The sequence below is a fragment of the Scyliorhinus canicula genome, chromosome 21 (genome assembly GCF_902713615.1).
Source record: "Scyliorhinus canicula chromosome 21, sScyCan1.1, whole genome shotgun sequence".
Lineage (NCBI taxonomy): Eukaryota > Metazoa > Chordata > Chondrichthyes > Carcharhiniformes > Scyliorhinidae > Scyliorhinus > Scyliorhinus canicula.
Window position 1 is genome coordinate 983421 of NC_052166.1, and position 22321 is coordinate 1005741.

The 22321-nt window shown below is 55.6% G+C and overlaps 1 protein-coding gene across 1 annotated transcript in view; it reads left to right on the forward strand.

Annotated features, from left to right (window-relative positions):
- The first annotated feature begins 228 nt into the window (after positions 1-228).
- The window catches only part of LOC119955808 (caM kinase-like vesicle-associated protein), a 30973-nt gene continuing 8880 nt past the window's right edge, over positions 229-22321 (forward strand). The window contains 6 exon segments of the mRNA XM_038782399.1: positions 229-370; positions 1708-1839; positions 5086-5160; positions 5539-5677; positions 12207-12327; positions 14751-14826. Of these exon segments, the coding sequence (XP_038638327.1) occupies positions 276-370; positions 1708-1839; positions 5086-5160; positions 5539-5677; positions 12207-12327; positions 14751-14826 (638 nt within the window). The 5' untranslated portion in view covers positions 229-275.

The following is a 22321-nucleotide window of genomic DNA, read 5'->3' on the forward strand; positions in this document are numbered from 1 at the left end:
CTCCCCCTCTATTAACGCCCCCACCCCTCCCCCTCTCTCTCGCCCCTCTCCCCCTCTATTAACCCCCTCACCCCTCCCCCCCTCTCTCTCTCCCCTCTCCCCCTCTATTAACTCCCCCACCCCTCCCCCTCTCTCTCCCTCCCCTCCCCCCCTCTATTAACCCCCCCACCCCTCCCCCTCTCTGTCCCCTCTCCCCCTCTATTAACCCCCCCCCCCCCCCCGCCCCTCCCCCTCTCTCTCTCTCTCCCTCTCTCTGGATTTAGGGATTTTCCGACATGCCTTTCAGCTGTCTGACCCTCCGCACCGGGAGATTTTACAGCGATCTCAGTGACGTAACTGACAAATACAGCATGGGACAACTACTGCGAACGTGAGTGAATCCCCCACCCGGAGACCCCCACCCCGAGACCCCAACCCCGAGACCCCCACCCCGAGACCCCCACCCCGAGACCCCCACCCCGAGACCCCAACCCCGAGACCCCAACCCCGAGACCCTCACCCCGAGACCCCCACCCCGAGACCCCCACCCCGAGACCCCCACCCCGAGACCCCAACCCCGAGACCCCAACCCTGAGACCCCAACCCCGAGACCCTCACCCCGAGACCCCAACCCCGAGACCCCAACCCTGAGACCCCAACCCCGAGACCCTCATCCCGAGACCCCAACCCCGAGACCCCACCCCGAGACCCCCACCCCGATACCCCCACTGCGGGACCCCCACCCGGAGACCCCCCCACCCCGAGACCCCCACCCCGAGACCCTCATCCCGAGACCCTCACCCCGAGACCCCAACCCCGAGACCCCCACCCCGACCCCACCCCGAGGCCCCCAACCCGAGACCCCAACCCCGAGACCCAAGACCCTCACCCCCTGAACCCCCCCGAGACCCCCACCCCGAGACCCCAACCCCGAGACCCCCACCCCGAGACCCCCACCCGGAGACCCTCACACCGAGACCCCCCCACCCTGACAAACCCACCCTAAGACACCCCCACCCTGTGCCCCCCCCAAGAAAAACCCCTCTAACCCAAACCACAATGCCTATCCCTCCCTGCACCCCCCTCCCCCCTCCATTCCTCCACCCTCGGCGAGCCCCTGTCTCCCGTGCGATGGGAAGGTCAGGTTTGTGATGCCTGCGGTGGCCAACCAGCCCCTCCGGCTGACCCTCCGTTGAACTGCGAGGTACCGGGTCTGCGATCGGTCCTCATTCCTGTGCCCAGATGCACGGGCATCCCCCCCCCCCCCCCCCCGCTGCCTCCCCCCTCCCTGGCACCGGCACCTCCCCTCCTCCCAACCCCTGCCCCACCCAGGGGCACCATCCGGAAGGAGCGAAGGTGCGTTCAGGGTCACCTCCGTCTGCCGTGTTCGCGGACTATTATTGGATCATTCCATTCCTCGCCGGGGGCACAGGACTCCCCCCTGGGCTGTCGGGACATCACCCCGGCCCGCCTCAAACCAGCCAGCAGGCTGCTCGACCACGCCGGGCGGCGCCACGGAGGCCAAACGCGCCCGGCGCAGTCAGGGGGAGGAGAAAGGGGCATCAACTCTGGCGGGGTTATCTAATTCTTACTGTACCTGTCCTCCTGCTGCGCAGACGGGCTGTTCAACTAAACGGAGCGTCGCGTTATACAGCGCCGGCCGCCGCCACCGGCACAGTGCGATCCCAATCTCACATTCCATCGTTCCCATCACCCGCCCCCTCACAGGAAGGAGTTCTGCGAGATCTGTATCGTCAGGGACAAGCGTTTGGACAAGTTCTTCTCCTGCAAAAAATTCTCAAAGAAGGACGGACGCAACGTGCGGAGAGCGGCAAAAAATGAGATTCTGATTCTCAAGATGTGAGTGTAGAGGGAGCTTTACTCTGTATCTAACCCCGTGCTGTCACTGTCCTGGGAGTGTTTGATGGGGACAGTGTAGAGGGAGCTTTACTCTGTATCTAACCCCGTGCTGTACCTGTCCTGGGAGTGTTTGATGGGGACAGTGTAGAGGGAGCTTTACTCTGTATCTAACCCCGTGCTGTACCTGTCCTGGGAGTGTTTGATGGGGAGAGTGTAGAGGGAGCTTTACTCTGTATCTAACCCCGTGCTGTACCTGTCCTGGGAGTGTTTGATGGGGACAGTGTAGAGGGAGCTTTACTCTGTATCTGACCCCGTGCTGTACCTGTCCTGGGAGTGTTTGAATGGGGACAGTGTAGAGGGAGCTTTACTCTGTATCTAACCCCGTGCTGTACCTGTCCTGGGAGTGTTTGATGGGGACAGTGTAGAGAGAGCTTTACTCTGTATCTAACCCTATGCTGTACCTGTCCTGGGAGTGTTTGATGGGGACAGTGTAGAGGGAGCTTTACTCTGTATCTAACCCCGTCTGTACCTGTCCTGGGAGTGTTTGACTGGGGACAGTAGTAGAGGGAGCTTTACTCTGTATCTAACCCCGTGCTGTACCTGTCCTGGGAGTGTTTGATGGGGACAGTGTAGAGGGAGCTTTACTCTGTATCTAACCCCGTGCTGTACCTGTCCTGGGAGTGTTTGATGGGGACAGTGTAGAGGCAGCTTTACTCTGTATCTAACCCCGTGCTGTACCTGTCCTGGGAGTGTTTGATGGGGACAGTGTAGAGGGAGCTTTACTCTGTATCTAACCCCGTGCTGTACCTGTCCTGGGAGTGTTTGATGGAGACAGTGTAGTGGAAGCTTTACTCTGTATCTAACCCCATTCTGTACCTGTCCTGGGAGTGTTTGATGGGGAAAGTATAGAGGGAGCTTTACTCTGTATCTAACCCCGTGCTGTACCTGTCCTGGGAGTGTTTGATGGGGACAGTGTAGAGGGAGCTTTACTCTGTATCTAACCCTGTGCTGTACCTGTCCTGGGAGTGTTTGATGGGGACAGTGTAGAGGGAGCTTTACTCTGTATCTAACCCCGTGCTGTACCTGTCCTGGGAGTGTTTGATGGGGACAGTGTAGAGGGAGCTTTACTCTGTATCTAACCCCGTGCTGTACCTGTCCTGGGAGTGTTTGATGGGGACAGTGTAGAGGGAGCTTTACTCTGTATCTAACCCCGTGCTGTACCTGTCCTGGGAGTGTTTGATGGGGACAGTGTAGAGGGAGCTTTACTCTGTATCTAACCCCGTGCTGTACCTGTCCTGGAGTGTTTGATGGGGACAGTGTAGAGGGAGCTTTACTCTGTATCTAACCCCGTGCTGTATCTGTCCTGGGAGTGTTTGATGGGGACAGTGTAGAGGGAGCTTTACTCTGTATCTAACCCCGTGCTGTACCTGTCCTGGGAGTGTTTGATGGGGACAGTGTAGAGGGAGCTTTACTCTGTATCTAACCCCGTGCTGTACCTGTCCTGGGAGTGTTTGAATGGGGACAGTGTAGAGGGAGCTTTACTCTGTATCTAACCCCGTGCTGTACCTGTCCTGGGAGGGTTTGATGGGGACAGTGTAGAGGGAGCTTTACTCTGTATCTGACCCCGTGCTGTACCTGTCCTGGGAGTGTTTGATGGGGACAGTGTAGAGGGAGCTTTACTCTGTATCTAACCCTGTGCTGTACCTGTCCTGGGAGTGTTTGATGGGGACAGTGTAGAGGGAGCTTTACTCTGTATCTAACCCCGTGCTGTACCTGTCCTGGGAGTGTTTGATGGGGACAGTGTAGAGGGCAGCTTTACTCTGTATCTAACCCCGTGCTGTACCTGTCCTGGGAGTGTTTGATGGAGACAGTGTAGAGGAAGCTTTACTCTGTATCTAACCCCATTCTGTACCTGTCCTGGGAGTGTTTGACGGGGAAAGTATAGAGGGAGCTTTACTCTGTATCTAACCCCGTGCTGTACCTGTCCTGGGAGTGTTTGATGGGGACAGTGTAGAGGGAGCTTTACTCTGTATCTAACCCCGTGCTGTACCTGTCCTGGGAGTGTTTGATGGGGACAGTGTAGAGGGAGCTTTACTCTGTATCTAACCCTGTGCTGTACCTGTCCTTGGAGTGTTTGATGGGGACAGTGTAGAGGGAGCTTTACTCTGTATCTAACCCCGTGCTGTACCTGTCCTGGGAGTGTTTGATGGGGACAGTGTAGAGGCAGCTTTACTCTGTATCTAACCCCGTGCTGTACCTGTCCTGGGAGTGTTTGATGGGGACAGTGTAGAGGGAGCTTTACTCTGTATCTACCCCGTGCTGTACCTGTCCATGAGTAGTTTGATGGAAAATTTTAGAGGGAGCTTACTCTGTATCTAACCCCGTGCTGTACCCTGTCCTGGGAGTGTTTGATGGTGACAGGTGGAGAGATCTTTAATCTGTAATCTAACCCCGTGCTGTACCTGTCCTGGCGTGTTTGATGGGGACATGTAGATGAGCTTTACCTCTGTATCTCCCCGTGCGGTACCTGTCCTGGGTTTTTGAGGGACAGTGTAGAGGGAGCTTTACTCTGTACTACCCCCCGTGCTGTAACCTTCCGGGGGAGTGTTTGATGGGACAGTGTAAGGGTGTTACTCAGTATCTAACCCCGTGCTTGTACTGCCCTGGGAGTGTTTGATGGGGAACATGTGATAGGAGGAGCTTTACTCTGTATCTAACCCGGTGCTGTACCTGTCCAGGGAGTGTTTGATGGGTACAGTGTAGAGGGAGCTTTACTCTGTATCTAACCCCGTGCTGTACCTGTCCTGGGAGTGTTTGATGGGGACAGTGTAGAGGGAGCTTTACTCTGTATCTAACCCCGTGCTGTACCTGTCCTGGGAGTGTTTGATGGGGACAGTGTAGAGGGAGCTTTACTCTGTATCTAACCCCGTGCTGTACCTGTCCTGGGAGTGTTTGATGGGGACAGTGTAGAGGGAGCTTTACTCTGTATCTAACCCCGTGCTGTACCTGTCCTGGGAGTGTTTGATGGAGACAGTGTAGGGGGAGCTTTACTCTGTGTATATAATGTGTGTTTATGGAGGACAGGATGATCCTGTGTTGTGAATCCTCCCAGGGTTAAAGAGCTCCGTCGATATGCACTGCCCCCTGGGCAGTTATGGTGAGGTGGGTGGGGGTCCATGTCGGTGGGTGGGGGGGGAGGTAAGCAGACTGAGGGGTGTATTAATAATTGCTGTATATTGTCTGCAGGGTAAATCATCCCAACATCTTACAGCTGATCGAATCCTTTGAGACGCGGGACGAATACTTCGTCATTCAGGAGCTGTGAGTGGGGCTGTCTGAGCCCATATTTATTTCACCGTCTGTGATTTGTCGGGGTGGTGAGGCGTTGGGGTGGCCCGTGAGACACAGTGACTTAAATAAACCCCGGCTTCACCTTGGGGTTCGGAGTGGAGCTCATCTGTGATTCCCCACTTGGCCGAATAGCAGCCACCAGCATAGTGGATTATCCAGCGGGTGAATAGCTGTCCCTCTGTCTCACTGCTATCCTTCCGTATTTCCACCCCGGTCCCATCTCACCCCACCCCCTGCTCCCCACTCAGCACCCGCGACCCCCTTCCCCATCCCCCCCACCCCCAGTTTCACACATGAATAAATCCGCCAGTTATCTTTGACTTCACATTGCTCTCTGCTGTTTCCCAGGGCTACAGGAAGTGACCTCTTTGACTGGATCCTCGAGCAGGGGTCGTACACAGAGAGAGACGCCAGCAACGTAATTCGGCAGGTGCTGGAGACGGTTTCATATCTCCACTCACTCCACATTGTCCATCGAAATATCAAGGTGAGCTTCACTTAGATACTGTACACTGACTGGTGTCTCTCAGTCCCCTCTCTCTCAGGGAGATATCTGTACACTGACTGGTGTCTCTCAGTCCCCTCTCTCTCTCAGGGAGATATCTGTACACTGACTGGTGTCTCTCAGTCCCCCTCTCTCTCAGGGAGATATCTGTACACTGACTGGTGTCTCTCAGTCCCCCCTCTCTCTCAGGGAGATATCTGTACACTGACTGGTGTCTCTCAGTCCCCTCTCTCTCTCAGGGAGATATCTGTACCCTGACTGGTGTCTCTCAGTCCCCTCTCTCCCTCAGGGAGATATCTGTACACTGACTGGTGTCTCTCAGTCCCCTCTCTCTCTCAGGGAGATATCTGTACACTGACTGGTGTCTCTCAGTCCGCTCTCTCTCTCAGGGAGATATCTGTACACTGACTGGTGTCTCTCAGTCCCCTCTCTCTCTCTCAGGGAGATATCTGTACACTGACTGGTGTCTCTCAGTCCCCTCTCTCCCTCAGGGAGATATCTGTACACTGACTGGTGTCTCTCAGTCCCCTCTCTCTCTCAGGGAGATATCTGTACACTGACTGGTGTCTCTCAGTCCCCCCTCTCTCTCAGGGAGATATCTGTACACTGACTGGTGTCTCTCAGTCCCCTCTCTCCTCAGGGAGATATCTGTACACTGACTGGTGTCTCTCAGTCCCCTCTCTCTCTCAGGGAGATATCTGTACACTGACTGGTGTCTCTCAGTCCCCTCTCTCTCTCAGGGAGATATCTGTACACTGACTGGTGTCTCTCAGTCCCCTCTCTCTCAGCGAGGTATCTGTACACTGACTGGTGTCTCTCAGTCCCCTCTCTCTCTCAGGGAGATATCTGTACACTGACTGGTGTCTCTCAGTCCCCTCTCTCTCTCAGGGAGATATCTGTACACTGACTGGTGTCTCTCAGTCCCCTCTCTCTCTCAGGGAGATATCTGTACACTGACTGGTGTCTCTCAGTCCCCTCTCTCTCTCAGGGAGATATCTGTACACTGACTGGTGTCTCTCAGTCCCCGCTCTCTCTCAGGGAGATATCTGTACACTGACTGGTGTCTCTCAGTCCCCTCTCTCTCTCTCAGGGAGATATCTGTACACTGACTGGTGTCTCTCAGTCCCCTCTCTCTCTCAGGGAGATATCTGTACACTAACTGGTGTCTCTCAGTCCCCCTCTCTCAGGGAGATATCTGTACACTGACTGGTGTCTCTCAGTCCCCTCTCTCTTCTCTCAGGGAGATATCTGTACACTGACTGGTGTCTCTCAGTCCCCCCTCTCTCTCAGGGAGATATCTGTACACTGACTGGTGGCTCTCAGTCCCCTCTCTCTCTCTCAGGGAGATATCTGTACACTGGTGTCTCTCAGTCCCCTCTCTCTCTCAGGGAGATATCTGTACACTGACTGGTGTCTCTCAGTCCCCTCTCTCTCAGGGAGATATCTGTACACTGACTGGTGTCTCTCAGTCCCCTCTCTCTCAGGGAGATATCTGTACACTGACTGGTGTCTCTCAGTCCCCCCCCTCTCTCTCAGGGAGATATCTGTACACTGACTGCTGTCTCTCAGTCCCGTCTCTCTCTCAGGGGAGATATCTGTACACTGACTGGTGTCTCTCAGTCCCCCCTCTCTCTCAGGGAGATATCTGTACACTGACTGGTGTCTCTCAGTCCCCTCTCTCTCAGGGAGATATCTGTACACTGACTGGTGTCTCTCAGTCCCCCCCTCTCTCTCAGGGAGATATCTGTACACTGACTGCTGTCTCTCAGTCCCCTCTCTCTCTCAGGGAGATATCTGTACACTGACTGGTGTCTCTCAGTCCCCCTCTCTCTCAGGGAGATATCTGTACACTGACTGGTGTCTCTCAGTCCCCTCTCTCAGGGAGATATCTGTACACTGACTGGTGTCTCTCAGTCCCCTCTCTCTCTCAGGGAGATATCTGTACACTGACTGGTGTCTCTCAGTCCCCTCTCTCTCTCAGGGAGATATCTGTACACTGACTGGTGTCTCTCAGTCCCCTCTCTCTCTCAGGGAGATATCTGTACACTGACTGGTGTCTCTCAGTCCCCCCTCTCTCAGGGAGATATCTGTACACTGACTGGTGTTCTCAGTCCCCTCTCTCTCTCAGGGAGATATCTGTGCACTGACTGGTGTCTCTCAGTCCCCCCTCTATCAGGGAGATATCTGTACACTGACTGGTGTCTCTCAGTCCCCCCTCTCTCTCATGGAGATATCTGTACACTGACTGGTGGCTCTCAGTCCCCTCTCTCTCTCAGGGAGATATCTGTACACTGACTGGTGTCTCTCAGTCCCCTCTCTCTCTCAGGGAGATATCTGTACACTGACTGGTGTCTCTCAGTCCCCTCTCTCTCTCAGGGAGATATCTGTACACTGACTGGTGTCTCTCAGTCCCCTCTCTCTCTCAGGGAGATATCTGTACACTGACTGGTGTCTCTCAGTCCCCTCTCTCTCTCAGGGAGATATCTGTACACTGACTGGTGTCTCTCTGTCCCCCCTCTCTCAGGGAGATATCTGTACACTGACTGGTGGCTCTCAGTCCCCTCTCTCTCAGGGAGATATCTGTACACTGACTGGTGTCTCTCAGTCCCCCCCCTCTCTCTCAGGGAGATATCTGTACACTGACTGCTGTCTCTCAGTCCCGTCTCTCTCTCAGGGGGATATCTGTACACTGACTGGTGTCTCTCAGTCCCCCCCCTCTCTCAGGGAGATATCTGTACACTGACTGGTGTCTCTCAGTCCCCTCTCTCAGGGAGATATCTGTACACTGACTGGTGTCTCTCAGTCCCCTCTCTCTCTCAGGGAGATATCTGTACACTGACTGGTGTCTCTCAGTCCCCTCTCTCTCTCAGGGAGATATCTGTACACTGACTGGTGTCTCTCAGTCCCCTCTCTCTCTCAGGGAGATATCTGTACACTGACTGGTGTCTCTCAGTCCCCCCTCTCTCAGGGAGATATCTGTACACTGCCTGGTGTTTCTCAGTCCCCTCTCTCTCTCAGGGAGATATCTGTGCACTAACTGGTGTCTCTCAGTCCCCCCTCTATCAGGGAGATATCTGTACACTGACTGGTGTCTCTCAGTCCCCCCTCTCTCTCATGGAGATATCTGTACACTGACTGGTGGCTCTCAGTCCCCTCTCTCTCTCAGGAAGATATCTGTACACTGACTGGTGTCTCTCAGTCCCCTCTCTCTCTCTCAGGGAGATATCTGTACACTGACTGGTGTCTCTCAGTCCCCTCTCTCTCTCAGGGAGATATCTGTACACTGACTGGTGTCTCTCAGTCCCCTCTCTCTCTCAGGGAGATATCTGTACACTGACTGGTGTCTCTCAGTCCCCTCTCTCTCTCAGGGAGATATCTGTACACTGACTGGTGTCTCTCTGTCCCCCCTCTCTCAGGGAGATATCTGTACACTGACTGGTGGCTCTCAGTCCCCTCTCTCTCAGGGAGATATCTGTACACTGACTGGTGTCTCTCAGTCCCCCCCCCCCCCCCCCCCCCCTCTCTCTCAAGGAGATATCTGTACACTGACTGGTGTCTCTCAGTCCCCTCTCTCTCAGGGAGATATCTGTACACTGACTGGTGTCTCTCAGTCCCCCCCCCCCCCTCTCTCTCAGGGAGATATCTGTACACTGACTGCTGTCTCTCAGTCCCGTCTCTCTCTCAGGGGGATATCTGTACACTGACTGGTGTCTCTCAGTATCCCCTCTCTCTCAGGGAGATATCTGTACACTGACTGGTGTCTCTCAGTTCCCTCTCTCTCTCAGGGAGATATCTGTACACTGACTGGTGTCTCTCAGTCCCCTCTCTCTCAGGGATATATCTGTACACTGACTGGTGTCTCTCAGTCCCCTCTCTCTCTCAGGGAGATATCTGTACACTGACTGGTGTCTCTCAGTCCCCTCTCTCTCAGGGAGATATTTGTACACTGACTGGTGTCTCTCAGTCCCCTCTCTCTCTCAGGGAGATATCTGTACGCTAACTGGTGTCTCTCAGTCCCCCTCTCTCTCAGGGAGATATCTGTACACTGACTGGTGTCTCTCAGTCCCCTCTCTCTCAGGGAGATATCTGTACACTGACTGGTGTCTCTCAGTCCCCTCTCTCTCAGGGAGATATCTGTACACTGACTGGTGTCGCTCAGTCCTCTCTCTCTCAGGGAGATATCTGTACACTGACTGGTGTCTCTCAGTCCCCCCCCCCCCCCCCCCCCCTCTCTCAGGGATATATCTGTCTACTGACTGGTGTCTCTCAGTCCCCCCTCTCTCTCAGGGAGATATCTGTACACTGACTGGTGTCTCTCAGTCCCCTCGCTCTCTCAGGGAGATATCTGTACACTGACTGGTATCTCACAGTCCCCTCTCTCTCTCAGGGAGATATCTGTACACTGACTGGTGTCTCTCAGTCCCCTCTCTCTCAGGGAGATATCTGTACACTGACTGGTGTCTCTCAGTCCTCTCTCTCAGGGAGATGTCTGTACACTGACTGGTGTCTCTCAGTCCCCTCTCTCTCAGGGAGATATCTGTACACTGACTGGTGTCTCTCAGTCCCCTCTCTCTCAGGGAGATATCTGTACACTGACTGGTGTCTCTCAGTCCCCGCCCCCCTCTCTCTCAGGGAGATATCTGTACACTGACTGGTGTCTCTCAGTCCCCTCTCTCTCAGGGAGATATCTGTACACTGACTGGTGTCTCTCAGTCCCCTCTCTCTCTCAGGGAGATATCTGTACACTGAATGGTATCTCTCAGTCCCCTCTTTCTCAAGGATATAGCTGTACACTGACTGGTGTCTCTCAGTCCCCTCTCTCTCTCAGGGAGATATCTGTACACTGACTGGTGTCTCTCAGTCCCCCCCCTCTCTCTCAGGGAGATATCTGTACACTGACTGGTGTCTCTCAGTCCCCTCTCTCTCTCTCAGGGAGATATCTGTACACTGACTGGTGTCTCTCAGTCCCCTCTCTCTCTCAGGGAGATATCTGTACACTGACTGGTGTCTCTCAGTCCCTTCTCTCTCTCAGGCAGATATCTGTACACTGACAGGTGTCTCTCAGTCCCCTCTCTCTCAGGGAGATATCTGTAAACTGACTGGTGTCTCTCAGTCCCCCTCTCTCTCAGGGAGATATCTGTAAACTGACTGGTGTCTCTCAGTCCCCTCTCTCTCTCAGGGAGATATCTGTACACTGACTGGTGTCTCAGTCCCCTCTCTCTCTCAGGGAGATATCTGTACACTGACTGGTGTCTCAGTCCCCTCTCTCTCTCAGGGAGATATCTGCACACTGACTGGTGTCTCTCAGTCCCCTCTCTCTCAGGGAGATAGCTGTACACTGACTGGTGTCTCTCAGTCCCCCTCTCTCTCAGGGAGATATCTGTACACTGACTGGTGTCTCTCAGTCCCCCCTCGCTCTCAGGGAGATATCTGTACACTGACTGGTGTCTCTCAGTCCCCTCTCTCTCTCAGGGAGATAACTGTACACTGACTGGTGTCCCTCAGTCCCCTCTCTCTCTCTCAGGGAGATATCTATACACTGACTGGTGTCTCTCAGTCCCCTCTCTCTCAGGGAGATATCTGTACACTGACTTGTGTCTCCCAGTCCCCTCTCTCTCAGGGAGATATCTGTACACTGACTGGTGTCTCTCAGTCCCCTCTCTCTCTCAGGGAGATATCTGTACACTGACTGGTGTCTCTCAGTCCCCTCTCTCTCAGGGAGATATCTGTAAACTGACTGGTGTCTCTCAGTCCCCTCTCTCTCTCAGGGAGATATCTGTACACTGACTGGTGTCTCTCAGTCCCCTCTCTCTCAGGGAGATATCTGTACACTGACTGGTGTCTCTCAGTCCCCACTCTCTCTCTCAGGGAGATATCTGTACACTGACTGGTGTCTCTCAGTCCCCTCTCTCTCAGGGAGATATCTGTACACTGACTGGTGTCTCTCAGTCCCCTCTCTCTCTCAGGGAGATATCTGTACACTGACTGGTGTCTCTCAGTCCCTTCTCTCTCTCAGGCAGATATCTGTACACTGACAGGTGTCTCTCAGTCCCCTCTCTCTCAGGGAGATATCTGTAAACTGACTGGTGTCTCTCAGTCCCCCTCTCTCTCAGGGAGATATCTGTAAACTGACTGGTGTCTCTCAGTCCCCTCTCTCTCTCAGGGAGATATCTGTACACTGACTGGTGTCTCTCAGTCCCCTCTCTCTCAGGGAGATATCTGTACACTGACTGGTGTCTCTCAGTCCCCACTCTCTCTCTCAGGGAGATATCTGTACACTGACTGGTGTCTCTCAGTCCCCTCTCTCTCAGGGAGATATCTGTACACTGACTGGTGTCTCTCAGTCCCCTCTCTCTCACAGGGAGATATCTGTACACTGACTGGTGTCTCTCAGTCCCCTCTCTCTCTCAGGGAGATATCTGTACACTGACTGGTGTCTCTCAGTCCCCTCTCCCTCAGGGAGATATCTGTACACTGACTGGTGTCTCTGTGTCCTTTTGTTTTATTTTAGCTGGAGAATTTGATTTACTACAGACATCAGAATCCATCCAAGGTAGTGATTGGGGATTTCCACCTGGCCCGTATCGAGACAGGCTCAATGTCAGATCCTTGCGGGACTCCGGAATATTTGGGTAGGAATTGGACACAGTCCTGCTTGGTGTCTCCTCCCGGTCTTTGTACACTCCCTCTTGCCCGCATGTGCTCTCCCCTGCGCAGTCTCCCTATCCCGCTGTGTGTAACCCCCCCCCCCCCCACTGCGTGTGACCCCCCCCCACTGGTAACCCCACCCCCCCCCCCCCCACCTACACTTCTCCTCGCCCATGTTCGCACTTTAGTCTAACAATCCTTATTGTCACAAGCAGGCTTACATTGACACTGCAATGAAGTTACTGTGAAAAGCCCCTAGCCGCCACATTCCGGCACCTGTTCGGGTCACAGAGGGAGAATTCAGAATGTCAAATTCACCTAACAAGCACGTCATTTGCAACTTTTGGGAGGAGACCGGAGCACCCGGAGCAAACCCACGCAGACACGGGGAGAACGTGCGCACTCCGCACAGACAGTGACCCAACGGGGAATCGAACCTGGGGCCACTGCGCTACCGTGCCACCTGTTGCTATATTTATCTGGTTATAAATACAGTGGTCAATGTGGCCGCCTTCCTTAATCCTAATTACGTTTGCTGTAGAGTCGCCAGGTATCTCTCGATACCGCCACAAGGTTCAAACCCGAATGCTGATCAAAGAGCCAATACACCAGTTAGTTAGTTCAAAGTCAATACTATTTATTTACACACACAGTAATATCTACTCATACACAAAATACCATAAACTAAACTATCTCTAACGCTAACGCCTATACTGAGCTTCGGGTGCCCACTCAGTCAGAGGAACAATGGCCGTTGTTCGGATCTGAGGCTGTTGGGTGCGAAGGTGTAACAGGAGAACAGCTAAGGTCGTCCGTCTGATGCCGAGCGTTGGCCTTGGACTTACTGCTTCTGGTGCAGCTGGTGGACGGGTGTCTCCGCTTCGAGAGCCGGGTCCAAGAGAGCGATTCTCTCTCGGAAGCTTCTTATACCCAAAGGGGTTACGCACGCTTTTGGGCGGGGCTTGAACTTGGCCCCGATTAATTGGGCCATATCTTGATCACTGGTATTGATCTTGACCAATAAAGGGGTGGGTGCCCTGATGGCTGAGCACGTCCTCGGTGGCCGTTGACCTTGCTTTGTTTATGCTTTCGGTTTGGGGAACTGGCTCCGGGGTGGCTGGAGCTAGATCGGTTGCTTGAGTGTCTTTCCTTTGTTCCCGGAGATGGGCCATCAATATGTTAATTGCCCGACAGTTTCAGTCCGGTCTGGGGACTGAGGTTCCAATACGCATACCGGCTCTGTGCCTGCTTGCTTTCCTAACATTGTCCATAGTTACTACAGTCATTGCGATCATCCATTTTGTATTCCCGAAGTGGCCATCCCAGATGGCTACACACCTCGCACTAAGTTACGCCACCATGCGCACTACCTCTTGCTCACGGGAGTGCTCCCACTCACCCACTCTGAATTCAACAAGCAAATAGTCAGTTTAGAGATTCCAGTAACGCTGGCTTCAGCAGGCGAATAGCCGGTTTAGATATTTCAGTAACGCTGCCTTCCGCAGGCGAATAGCCGGTTTAGATATTTCAGTAATGCTGACTTCAGTACGCAGCATGATAACACAGTGGTTAGCACTGTTGCCTCACAGCTCCAGGGATCCGGAGACGATTCCCGGCTTGGGTCACTGTCTGTGCGGAGTCTGCACATTCTCTCCGTGTCTGCGTGGGTTTTCTCCGGGTGCTCCGGTTTCCTCCCACAAGTCCCGAAAGACGAGCTGTTAGGTGAATTGGACATTCTGAATTCTCCCTCTGTGTACCCGAACAGACGCCGGAATGTGGCGACTAGGGGCTTTTCACAGTAACTTCATTGCAGTGTAAGGCTACTTGTGACACTTATAAAGATTATTATTACAGATTATTAAAACACATTTGAGTACTAACACAGGATTAAACTAACTTTAATATCAAAGGATAAATAGTTTACAATTACTAATTAAAACAATACTTAACAATAAAATGAAACACGTTAACTCCAAACTGTTATGTGTTATCTCCAATCAAGCAAAACCCGCCTCAGGTTAAAACCCGCTTTAAAATACAGCCAGCAAACGGAGGAATGCTTGCTGTATAGAGATGTGTTCGAGGAACTACTTTGAGAGAGAGAGAGAGATCCCTCAGGAAACAGCCCGCAGATTCTTGCCTGTGCCAATCTCCTCGAGGTGGATTGAGCGCACAGGGGGCTTAGGAGCCCCGACGCGCGTGGGGAAAACGAATGAATCACACTCTCGGTCTCGGCTGTGAGGCTTGCCCAGGTCGAATTGCCAACCTGCGCTCTACGGGTCCATTTTGATTGGGTGGGTGAAGAGAGGGACCCTCTATTAGGACGTCCCACCCTAGCAGGCGGGATCTGCATCAGCATTAAACCAGCCGCCTGATCTTCTCCCTCTGTCTCCCGTCTCTCTCGCAGCTCCCGAGGTCGTGGCCCGGCAGAGGTACGGGACACCCGTGGACTGTTGGGCTATTGGAATCATCATGTACATCCTGTGAGTAACGCCCAACCCTTCCCCCGCATGCCGGGGGTCGCGTTCCAGACCCACACTGAACCCCTCACTACCTCGTCCCTCATGTTGCCTCGACGGTACAGAGTGGAGACACCTCGGAGAACAGGAGATTCCATCGGCACTGACCCTCTGACAGTCCGGCACTCCCTCAGTACTGACCCTCTGACAGTGCGGCACTCCCTCAGTACTGACCCTCTGACAGTGCGGCACTCCCTCAGTACTGACCCTCTGACAGTGCTGCACTCCCTCAGTACTGACCCTCTGACAGTGCAGCACTCCCTCAGTACTGACCCTCTGACAGTGCAGCACCCTCAGTACTGACCCTCTGACAGTGCGGCACTCCCTCAGTACTGACCCTCTGACAGTGCGGCACTCCCTCATTACTGACCCTCTGACAGTGCGGCACTCCCTCAGTACTGACCCTCTGACAGTGCGGCACTCCCTCAGTACTGACCCTCTGACAGTGCGGCTCTCCCTCAGCACTGACCCTCTGACAGTGCGGCACTCCCTCAGTACTGACCCTCTGACAGTGCAGCACTCCCTCAGTACTGACCCTCTGACAGTGCGGCACTCCCTCAGTACTGACCCTCTGACAGTGCAGCACTCCCTCAGTACTGACCCTCTGACAGTGCGGCACTCCCTCAGTACTGACCCTCTGACAGTGCGGCACTCCCTCAGTACTGACCCTCTGACAGTGCGGCACTCCCTCATTACTGACCCTCTGACAGTGCAGCACTCCCTCAGTACTGACCCTCTGACAGTGCGGCACTCCCTCAGTACTGACCCTCTGACAATGCAGCACTCCCTCAGTACTGACCCTCTGACAGTGCAGCACTCCCTCAGTACTGACCCTCTGACAGTGCGGCACTCCCTCAGTACTGACCCTCTGACAGTGCGGCACTCCCTCAGTACTGACCCTCTGACAGTGCGGCACTCCCTCTGTACAGACCCTCTGACAGTGCAGCACTCCCTCAGTACTGACCCTCTGACAGTGCAGCACTCCCTCAGTACTGACCCTCTGACAGTGCAGCACTCCCTCAGTACTGACCCTCTGACAGTGCGGCACTCCCTCAGTACTGACCCTCTGACAGTGCGGCACTCCCTCATTACTGACCCTCTGACAGTGCAGCACTCCCTCAGTACTGACCCTCTGACAGTGCGGCACTCCCTCAGTACTGACCCTCTGACAATGCAGCACTCCCTCAGTACTGACCCTCTGACAGTGCAGCACTCCCTCAGTACTGACCCTCTGACAGTGCGGCACTCCCTCAGTACTGACCCTCTGACAGTGCGGCACTCCCTCAGTACTGACCCTCTGACAGTGCAGCCCTCCCTCAGTACTGACCCTCTGACAGTGCGGCACTCCCTCAGTACTGACCCTCTGACAGTGCGGCACTCCCTCAGTACTGACCCTCTGACAGTGCGGCACTCCCTCAGTACTGACCCTCTGACAGTGCGGCACTCCCTCAGTACTGACCCTCTGACAGTGCAGCATTCCCTCAGTACTGACCCTCTGACAGGGCAGCACTCCCTCAGTACTGACCCTCTGACAGTGCAGCATTCCCTCAGTACTGACCCTCTGACAGTGCGGCTCTCCCTCAGTGATGACCCTCTGACAGTGCAGCACTCCCTCAGTACTGACCCTCTGACAGTGCAGCACTCCCTCAGTACTGACCCTCTGACAGTGCGGCACTCCCTCAGTACTGACCCTCTGACAGTGCGGCGCTCCCTCAGTACTGACCCTCTGACAGTGCGGCACTCCCTCAGTACTGACCCTCTGACAGTGCGGCACTCCCTCAGTACTGACCCTCTGACAGTGCGGCACTCCCTCAGTACTGACCCTCTGACAGTGCAGGCGCTCCCTCAGTACTGACCCTATGACAGTGCGGCACTCCCTCAGTACTGACCCTCTGACAGTGCAGCACTCTCTCAGTACTGACCCTCTGACAGTGCGGCACTCCCTCAGTACTGACCCTCTGACAGTGCGGCACTCCCTCAGTACTGACCCTCTGACAGTGCGGCACTCCCTCAGTACTGACCCTCTGACAGTGCAGCATTCCCTCAGTACTGACCCTCTGACAGTGCGGCACTCCCTCAGTACTGACCCTCTGACAGTGCGGCGCTCCCTCAGTACTGACCCTCTGACAGTGCAGCACTCCCTCAGTACTAACCCTCTGACAGTGCGGCACTCCCTCAGTACTGACCCTCTGACAGTGCGGCACTCCCTCAGTACTGACCCTCTGACAGTGCGGCACTCCCTCAGTACTGACCCTCTGACAGTGCAGCACTCCCTCAGTACTGACCCTTTGACAGTGCGGCACTCCCTCAGTACTGACCCTCTGACAGTGCGGCACTCCCTCAGTACTGACCCTCTGACAGTGCAGCACTCCCTCAGTTCTGACCCTCTGACAGTGCGGCACTCCCTCAGTACTGACCCTCTGACAGTGCAGCACTCCCTCAGTACTGACACTCTGACAGTACAGCGCTCCCTCAGTACTGACCCTCTGACAGTGCGGCACTCCCTCAGTACTGACCCTCTGACAGTGCAGCACTCCCTCACCACTGACCCTCTGACAGTGCGGCACTCCCTCAGTACTGACCCTCTGACAGTGCGGCACTCCCTCAGTACTGACCCTCTGACAGTGCGGCTCTTCCTCAGTACTGACCCTCTGACAGTGCGGCACTCCCTCAGTACTGACCCTCTGACAGTGCGGCACTCCCTCAGTACTGACCCTCTGACAGTGCGGCTCTCCCTCAGTACTGACTCTCTGACAGTGCGGCACTCCCTCAGTACTGACCCTCTGACAGTGCAGCACTCCCTCAGTACTGACCCTCTGACAGTGCGGCACTCCCTCAGTACTGACCCTCTGACAGTGCCGCACTCCCTCAGTACTGACCCTCTGACAGTGCGGCACTCCCTCAGTACTGACCCTCTGACAGTGCCGCACTACTCAGTACTGACCCTCTGACAGTGCGGCACTCCCTCAGTACTGACCCTCTGACAGTGCGGCACTCCCTCAGTACTGACCCTCTGACAGTGCGGCACTCCCTCAGTACTGACCCTCTGACAGTGCGGCACTCCCTCAGTACTGACCCTCTGACAGTGCAGCGCTCCCTCAGTACTGACCCTCTGACAGTACAGCACTCCCTCAGTACTGACCCTCTGACAGTGCAGCACTCCCTCAGTACTGACCCTCTGACAGTGCAGCACTCCCTCAGTACTGACCCTCTGACAGTGCAGCATTCCCTCAGTACTGACCCTCTGACAGTGCAGCACTCCCTCAGTACTGACCCTCTGACAGTGCAGCACTCCCTCAGTACTGACCCTCTGACAGTGCGGCACTCCCTCAGTACTGACCCTCTGACAGTGCGTCGCTCCCTCAGTACTGACCCTCTGACAGTGCGGCACTCCCTCAGTACTGACCCTCTGACAGTGCAGCACTCCCTCAGTACTGACCCTCTGACAGTGCGGCACTCCCTCAGTACTGACCCTCTGACAGTGCGGCACTCCCTCAGTACTGACCCTCTGACAGTGCAGCACTCCCTCAGCACTGACCCTCTGACAGTGCGGCACTCCCTCAGTACTGACCCTCTGACAGTGCGGCACTCCCTCAGTACTGACCCTCTGACAGTGCGGCACTCCCTCAGTACTGACCCTCTGACAGTGCGGCACTCCCTCAGTACTGACCCTCTGACAGTGCGGCGCTCCCTCAGTACTGACCCTCTGACAGTGCAGCACTCCCTCAGTACTAACCCTCTGACAGTGCGGCACTCCCTCAGTACTGACCCTCTGACAGTGCGGCACTCCCTCAGTACTGACCCTCTGACAGTGCGGCACTCCCTCAGTACTGACCCTCTGACAGTGCAGCACTCCCTCAGTACTGACCCTTTGACAGTGCGGCACTCCCTCAGTACTGACCCTCTGACAGTGCGGCACTCCCTCAGTACTGACCCTCTGACAGTGCAGCACTCCCTCAGTTCTGACCCTCTGACAGTGCGGCACTCCCTCAGTACTGACCCTCTGACAGTGCAGCACTCCCTCAGTACTGACACTCTGACAGTACAGCGCTCCCTCAGTACTGACCCTCTGACAGTGCGGCACTCCCTCAGTACTGACCCTCTGACAGTGCAGCACTCCCTCAGCACTGACCCTCTGACAGTGCGGCACTCCTTCAGTACTGACCCTCTGACAGTGCGGCACTCCCTCAGTACTGACCCTCTGACAGTGCGCTCTTCCTCAGTACTGACCCTCTGACAGTGCGGCACTCCCTCAGTACTGACCCTCTGACAGTGCGGCACTCCCTCAGTACTGACCCTCTGACAGTGCGGCTCTCCCTCAGTACTGACTCTCTGACAGTGCGGCACTCCCTCAGTACTGACCCTCTGACAGTGCAGCACTCCCTCAGTACTGACCCTCTGACAGTGCGGCACTCCCTCAGTACTGACCCTCTGACAGTGCCGCACTCCCTCAGTACTGACCCTCTGACAGTGCGGCACTCCCTCAGTACTGACCCTCTGACAGTGCCGCACTAACTCAGTACTGACCCTCTGACAGTGCGGCACTCCCTCAGTACTGACCCTCTGACAGTGCGGCACTCCCTCAGTACTGACCCTCTGACAGTGCGGCACTCCCTCAGTACTGACCCTCTGACAGTGCGGCACTCCCTCAGTACTGACCCTCTGACAGTGCAGCGCTCCCTCAGTACTGACCCTCTGACAGTACAGCACTCCCTCAGTACTGACCCTCTGACAGTGCAGCACTCCCTCAGTACTGACCCTCTGACAGTGCAGCACTCCCTCAGTACTGACCCTCTGACAGTGCAGCATTCCCTCAGTACTGACCCTCTGACAGTGCAGCACTCCCTCAGTACTGACCCTCTGACAGTGCAGCACTCCCTCAGTACTGACCCTCTGACAGTGCGGCACTCCCTCAGTACTGACCCTCTGACAGTGCGTCGCTCCCTCAGTACTGACCCTCTGACAGTGCGGCACTCCCTCAGTACTGACCCTCTGACAGTGCAGCACTCCCTCAGTACTGACCCTCTGACAGTGCGGCACTCCCTCAGTACTGACCCTCTGACAGTGCGGCACTCCCTCAGTACTGACCCTCTGACAGTGCAGCACTCCCTCAGCACTGACCCTCTGACAGTGCAGCACTCCCTCAGCACTGACCCTCTGACAGTGCGGCACTCCCTCAGTACTGACCCTCTGACAGTGCAGCACTCCCTCAGTACTGACCCTCTGACAGTGCGGCACTCCCTCAGTACTGACCCTCTGACAGTGCGGCACTCCCTCAGTACTGACCCTCTGACAGTGCGGCACTCCCTCAGTACTGACCCTCTGACAGTGCGGCGCTCCCTCAGTACTGACCCTCTGACAGTGCGGCACTCCCTCAGTACTGACCCTCTGACAGTGCGGCACTCCCTCAGTACTGACCCTCTGACAGTGCGGCACTCCCTCAGTACTGACCCTCTGACAGTGCGGCACTCCCTCAGTACTGACCCTCTGACAGTGCGGCACTCCCTCAGTACTGACCCTCTGACAGTGCAGCGCTCCCTCAGTACTGACCCTATGACAGTGCGGCACTCCCTCAGTACTGACCCTCTGACAGTGCAGCACTCTCTCAGTACTGACCCTCTGACAGTGCGGCACTCCCTCAGTACTGACCCTCTGACAGTGCGGCACTCCCTCAGTACTGACCCTCTGACAGTGCGGCACTCCCTCAGTACTGACCCTCTGACAGTGCAGCATTCCCTCAGTACTGACCCTCTGACAGTGCGGCACTCCCTCAGTACTGACCCTCTGACAGTGCGGCGCTCCCTCAGTACTGACCCTCTGACAGTGCAGCACTCCCTCAGTACTAACCCTCTGACAGTGCGGCACTCCCTCAGTACTGACCCTCTGACAGTGCGGCACTCCCTCAGTACTGACCCTCTGACAGTGCGGCACTCCCTCAGTACTGACCCTCTGACAGTGCAGCACTCCCTCAGTACTGACCCTTTGACAGTGCGGCACTCCCTCAGTACTGACCCTCTGACAGTGCGGCACTCCCTCAGTACTGACCCTCTGACAGTGCAGCACTCCCTCAGTTCTGACCCTCTGACAGTGCGGCACTCCCTCAGTACTGACCCTCTGACAGTGCAGCACTCCCTCAGTACTGACACTCTGACAGTACAGCGCTCCCTCAGTACTGACCCTCTGACAGTGCGGCACTCCCTCAGTACTGACCCTCTGACAGTGCAGCACTCCCTCACCACTGACCCTCTGACAGTGCGGCACTCCTTCAGTACTGACCCTCTGACAGTGCGGCACTCCCTCAGTACTGACCCTCTGACAGTGCGGCTCTTCCTCAGTACTGACCCTCTGACAGTGCGGCACTCCCTCAGTACTGACCCTCTGACAGTGCGGCACTCCCTCAGTACTGACCCTCTGACAGTGCGGCTCTCCCTCAGTACTGACTCTCTGACAGTGCGGCACTCCCTCAGTACTGACCCTCTGACAGTGCAGCACTCCCTCAGTACTGACCCTCTGACAGTGCGGCACTCCCTCAGTACTGACCCTCTGACAGTGCCGCACTCCCTCAGTACTGACCCTCTGACAGTGCGGCACTCCCTCAGTACTGACCCTCTGACAGTGCCGCACTAACTCAGTACTGACCCTCTGACAGTGCGGCACTCCCTCAGTACTGACCCTCTGACAGTGCGGCACTCCCTCAGTACTGACCCTCTGACAGTGCGGCACTCCCTCAGTACTGACCCTCTGACAGTGCGGCACTCCCTCAGTACTGACCCTCTGACAGTGCAGCGCTCCCTCAGTACTGACCCTCTGACAGTACAGCACTCCCTCAGTACTGACCCTCTGACAGTGCAGCACTCCCTCAGTACTGACCCTCTGACAGTGCAGCACTCCCTCAGTACTGACCCTCTGACAGTGCAGCATTCCCTCAGTACTGACCCTCTGACAGTGCAGCACTCCCTCAGTACTGACCCTCTGACAGTGCAGCACTCCCTCAGTACTGACCCTCTGACAGTGCGGCACTCCCTCAGTACTGACCCTCTGACAGTGCGTCGCTCCCTCAGTACTGACCCTCTGACAGTGCGGCACTCCCTCAGTACTGACCCTCTGACAGTGCAGCACTCCCTCAGTACTGACCCTCTGACAGTGCGGCACTCCCTCAGTACTGACCCTCTGACAGTGCGGCACTCCCTCAGTACTGACCCTCTGACAGTGCAGCACTCCCTCAGCACTGACCCTCTGACAGTGCGGCACTCCCTCAGTACTGACCCTCTGACAGTGCGGCACTCCCTTAGTACTGACCCTCTGACAGTGCGGCACTCCCTCAGTACTGACCCTCTGACAGTGCGGCACTCCCTCAGTACTGACCCTCTGACAGTGCGGCGCTCCCTCAGTACTGACCCTCTGACAGTGCAGCACTCCCTCAGTACTAACCCTCTGACAGTGCGGCACTCCCTCAGTA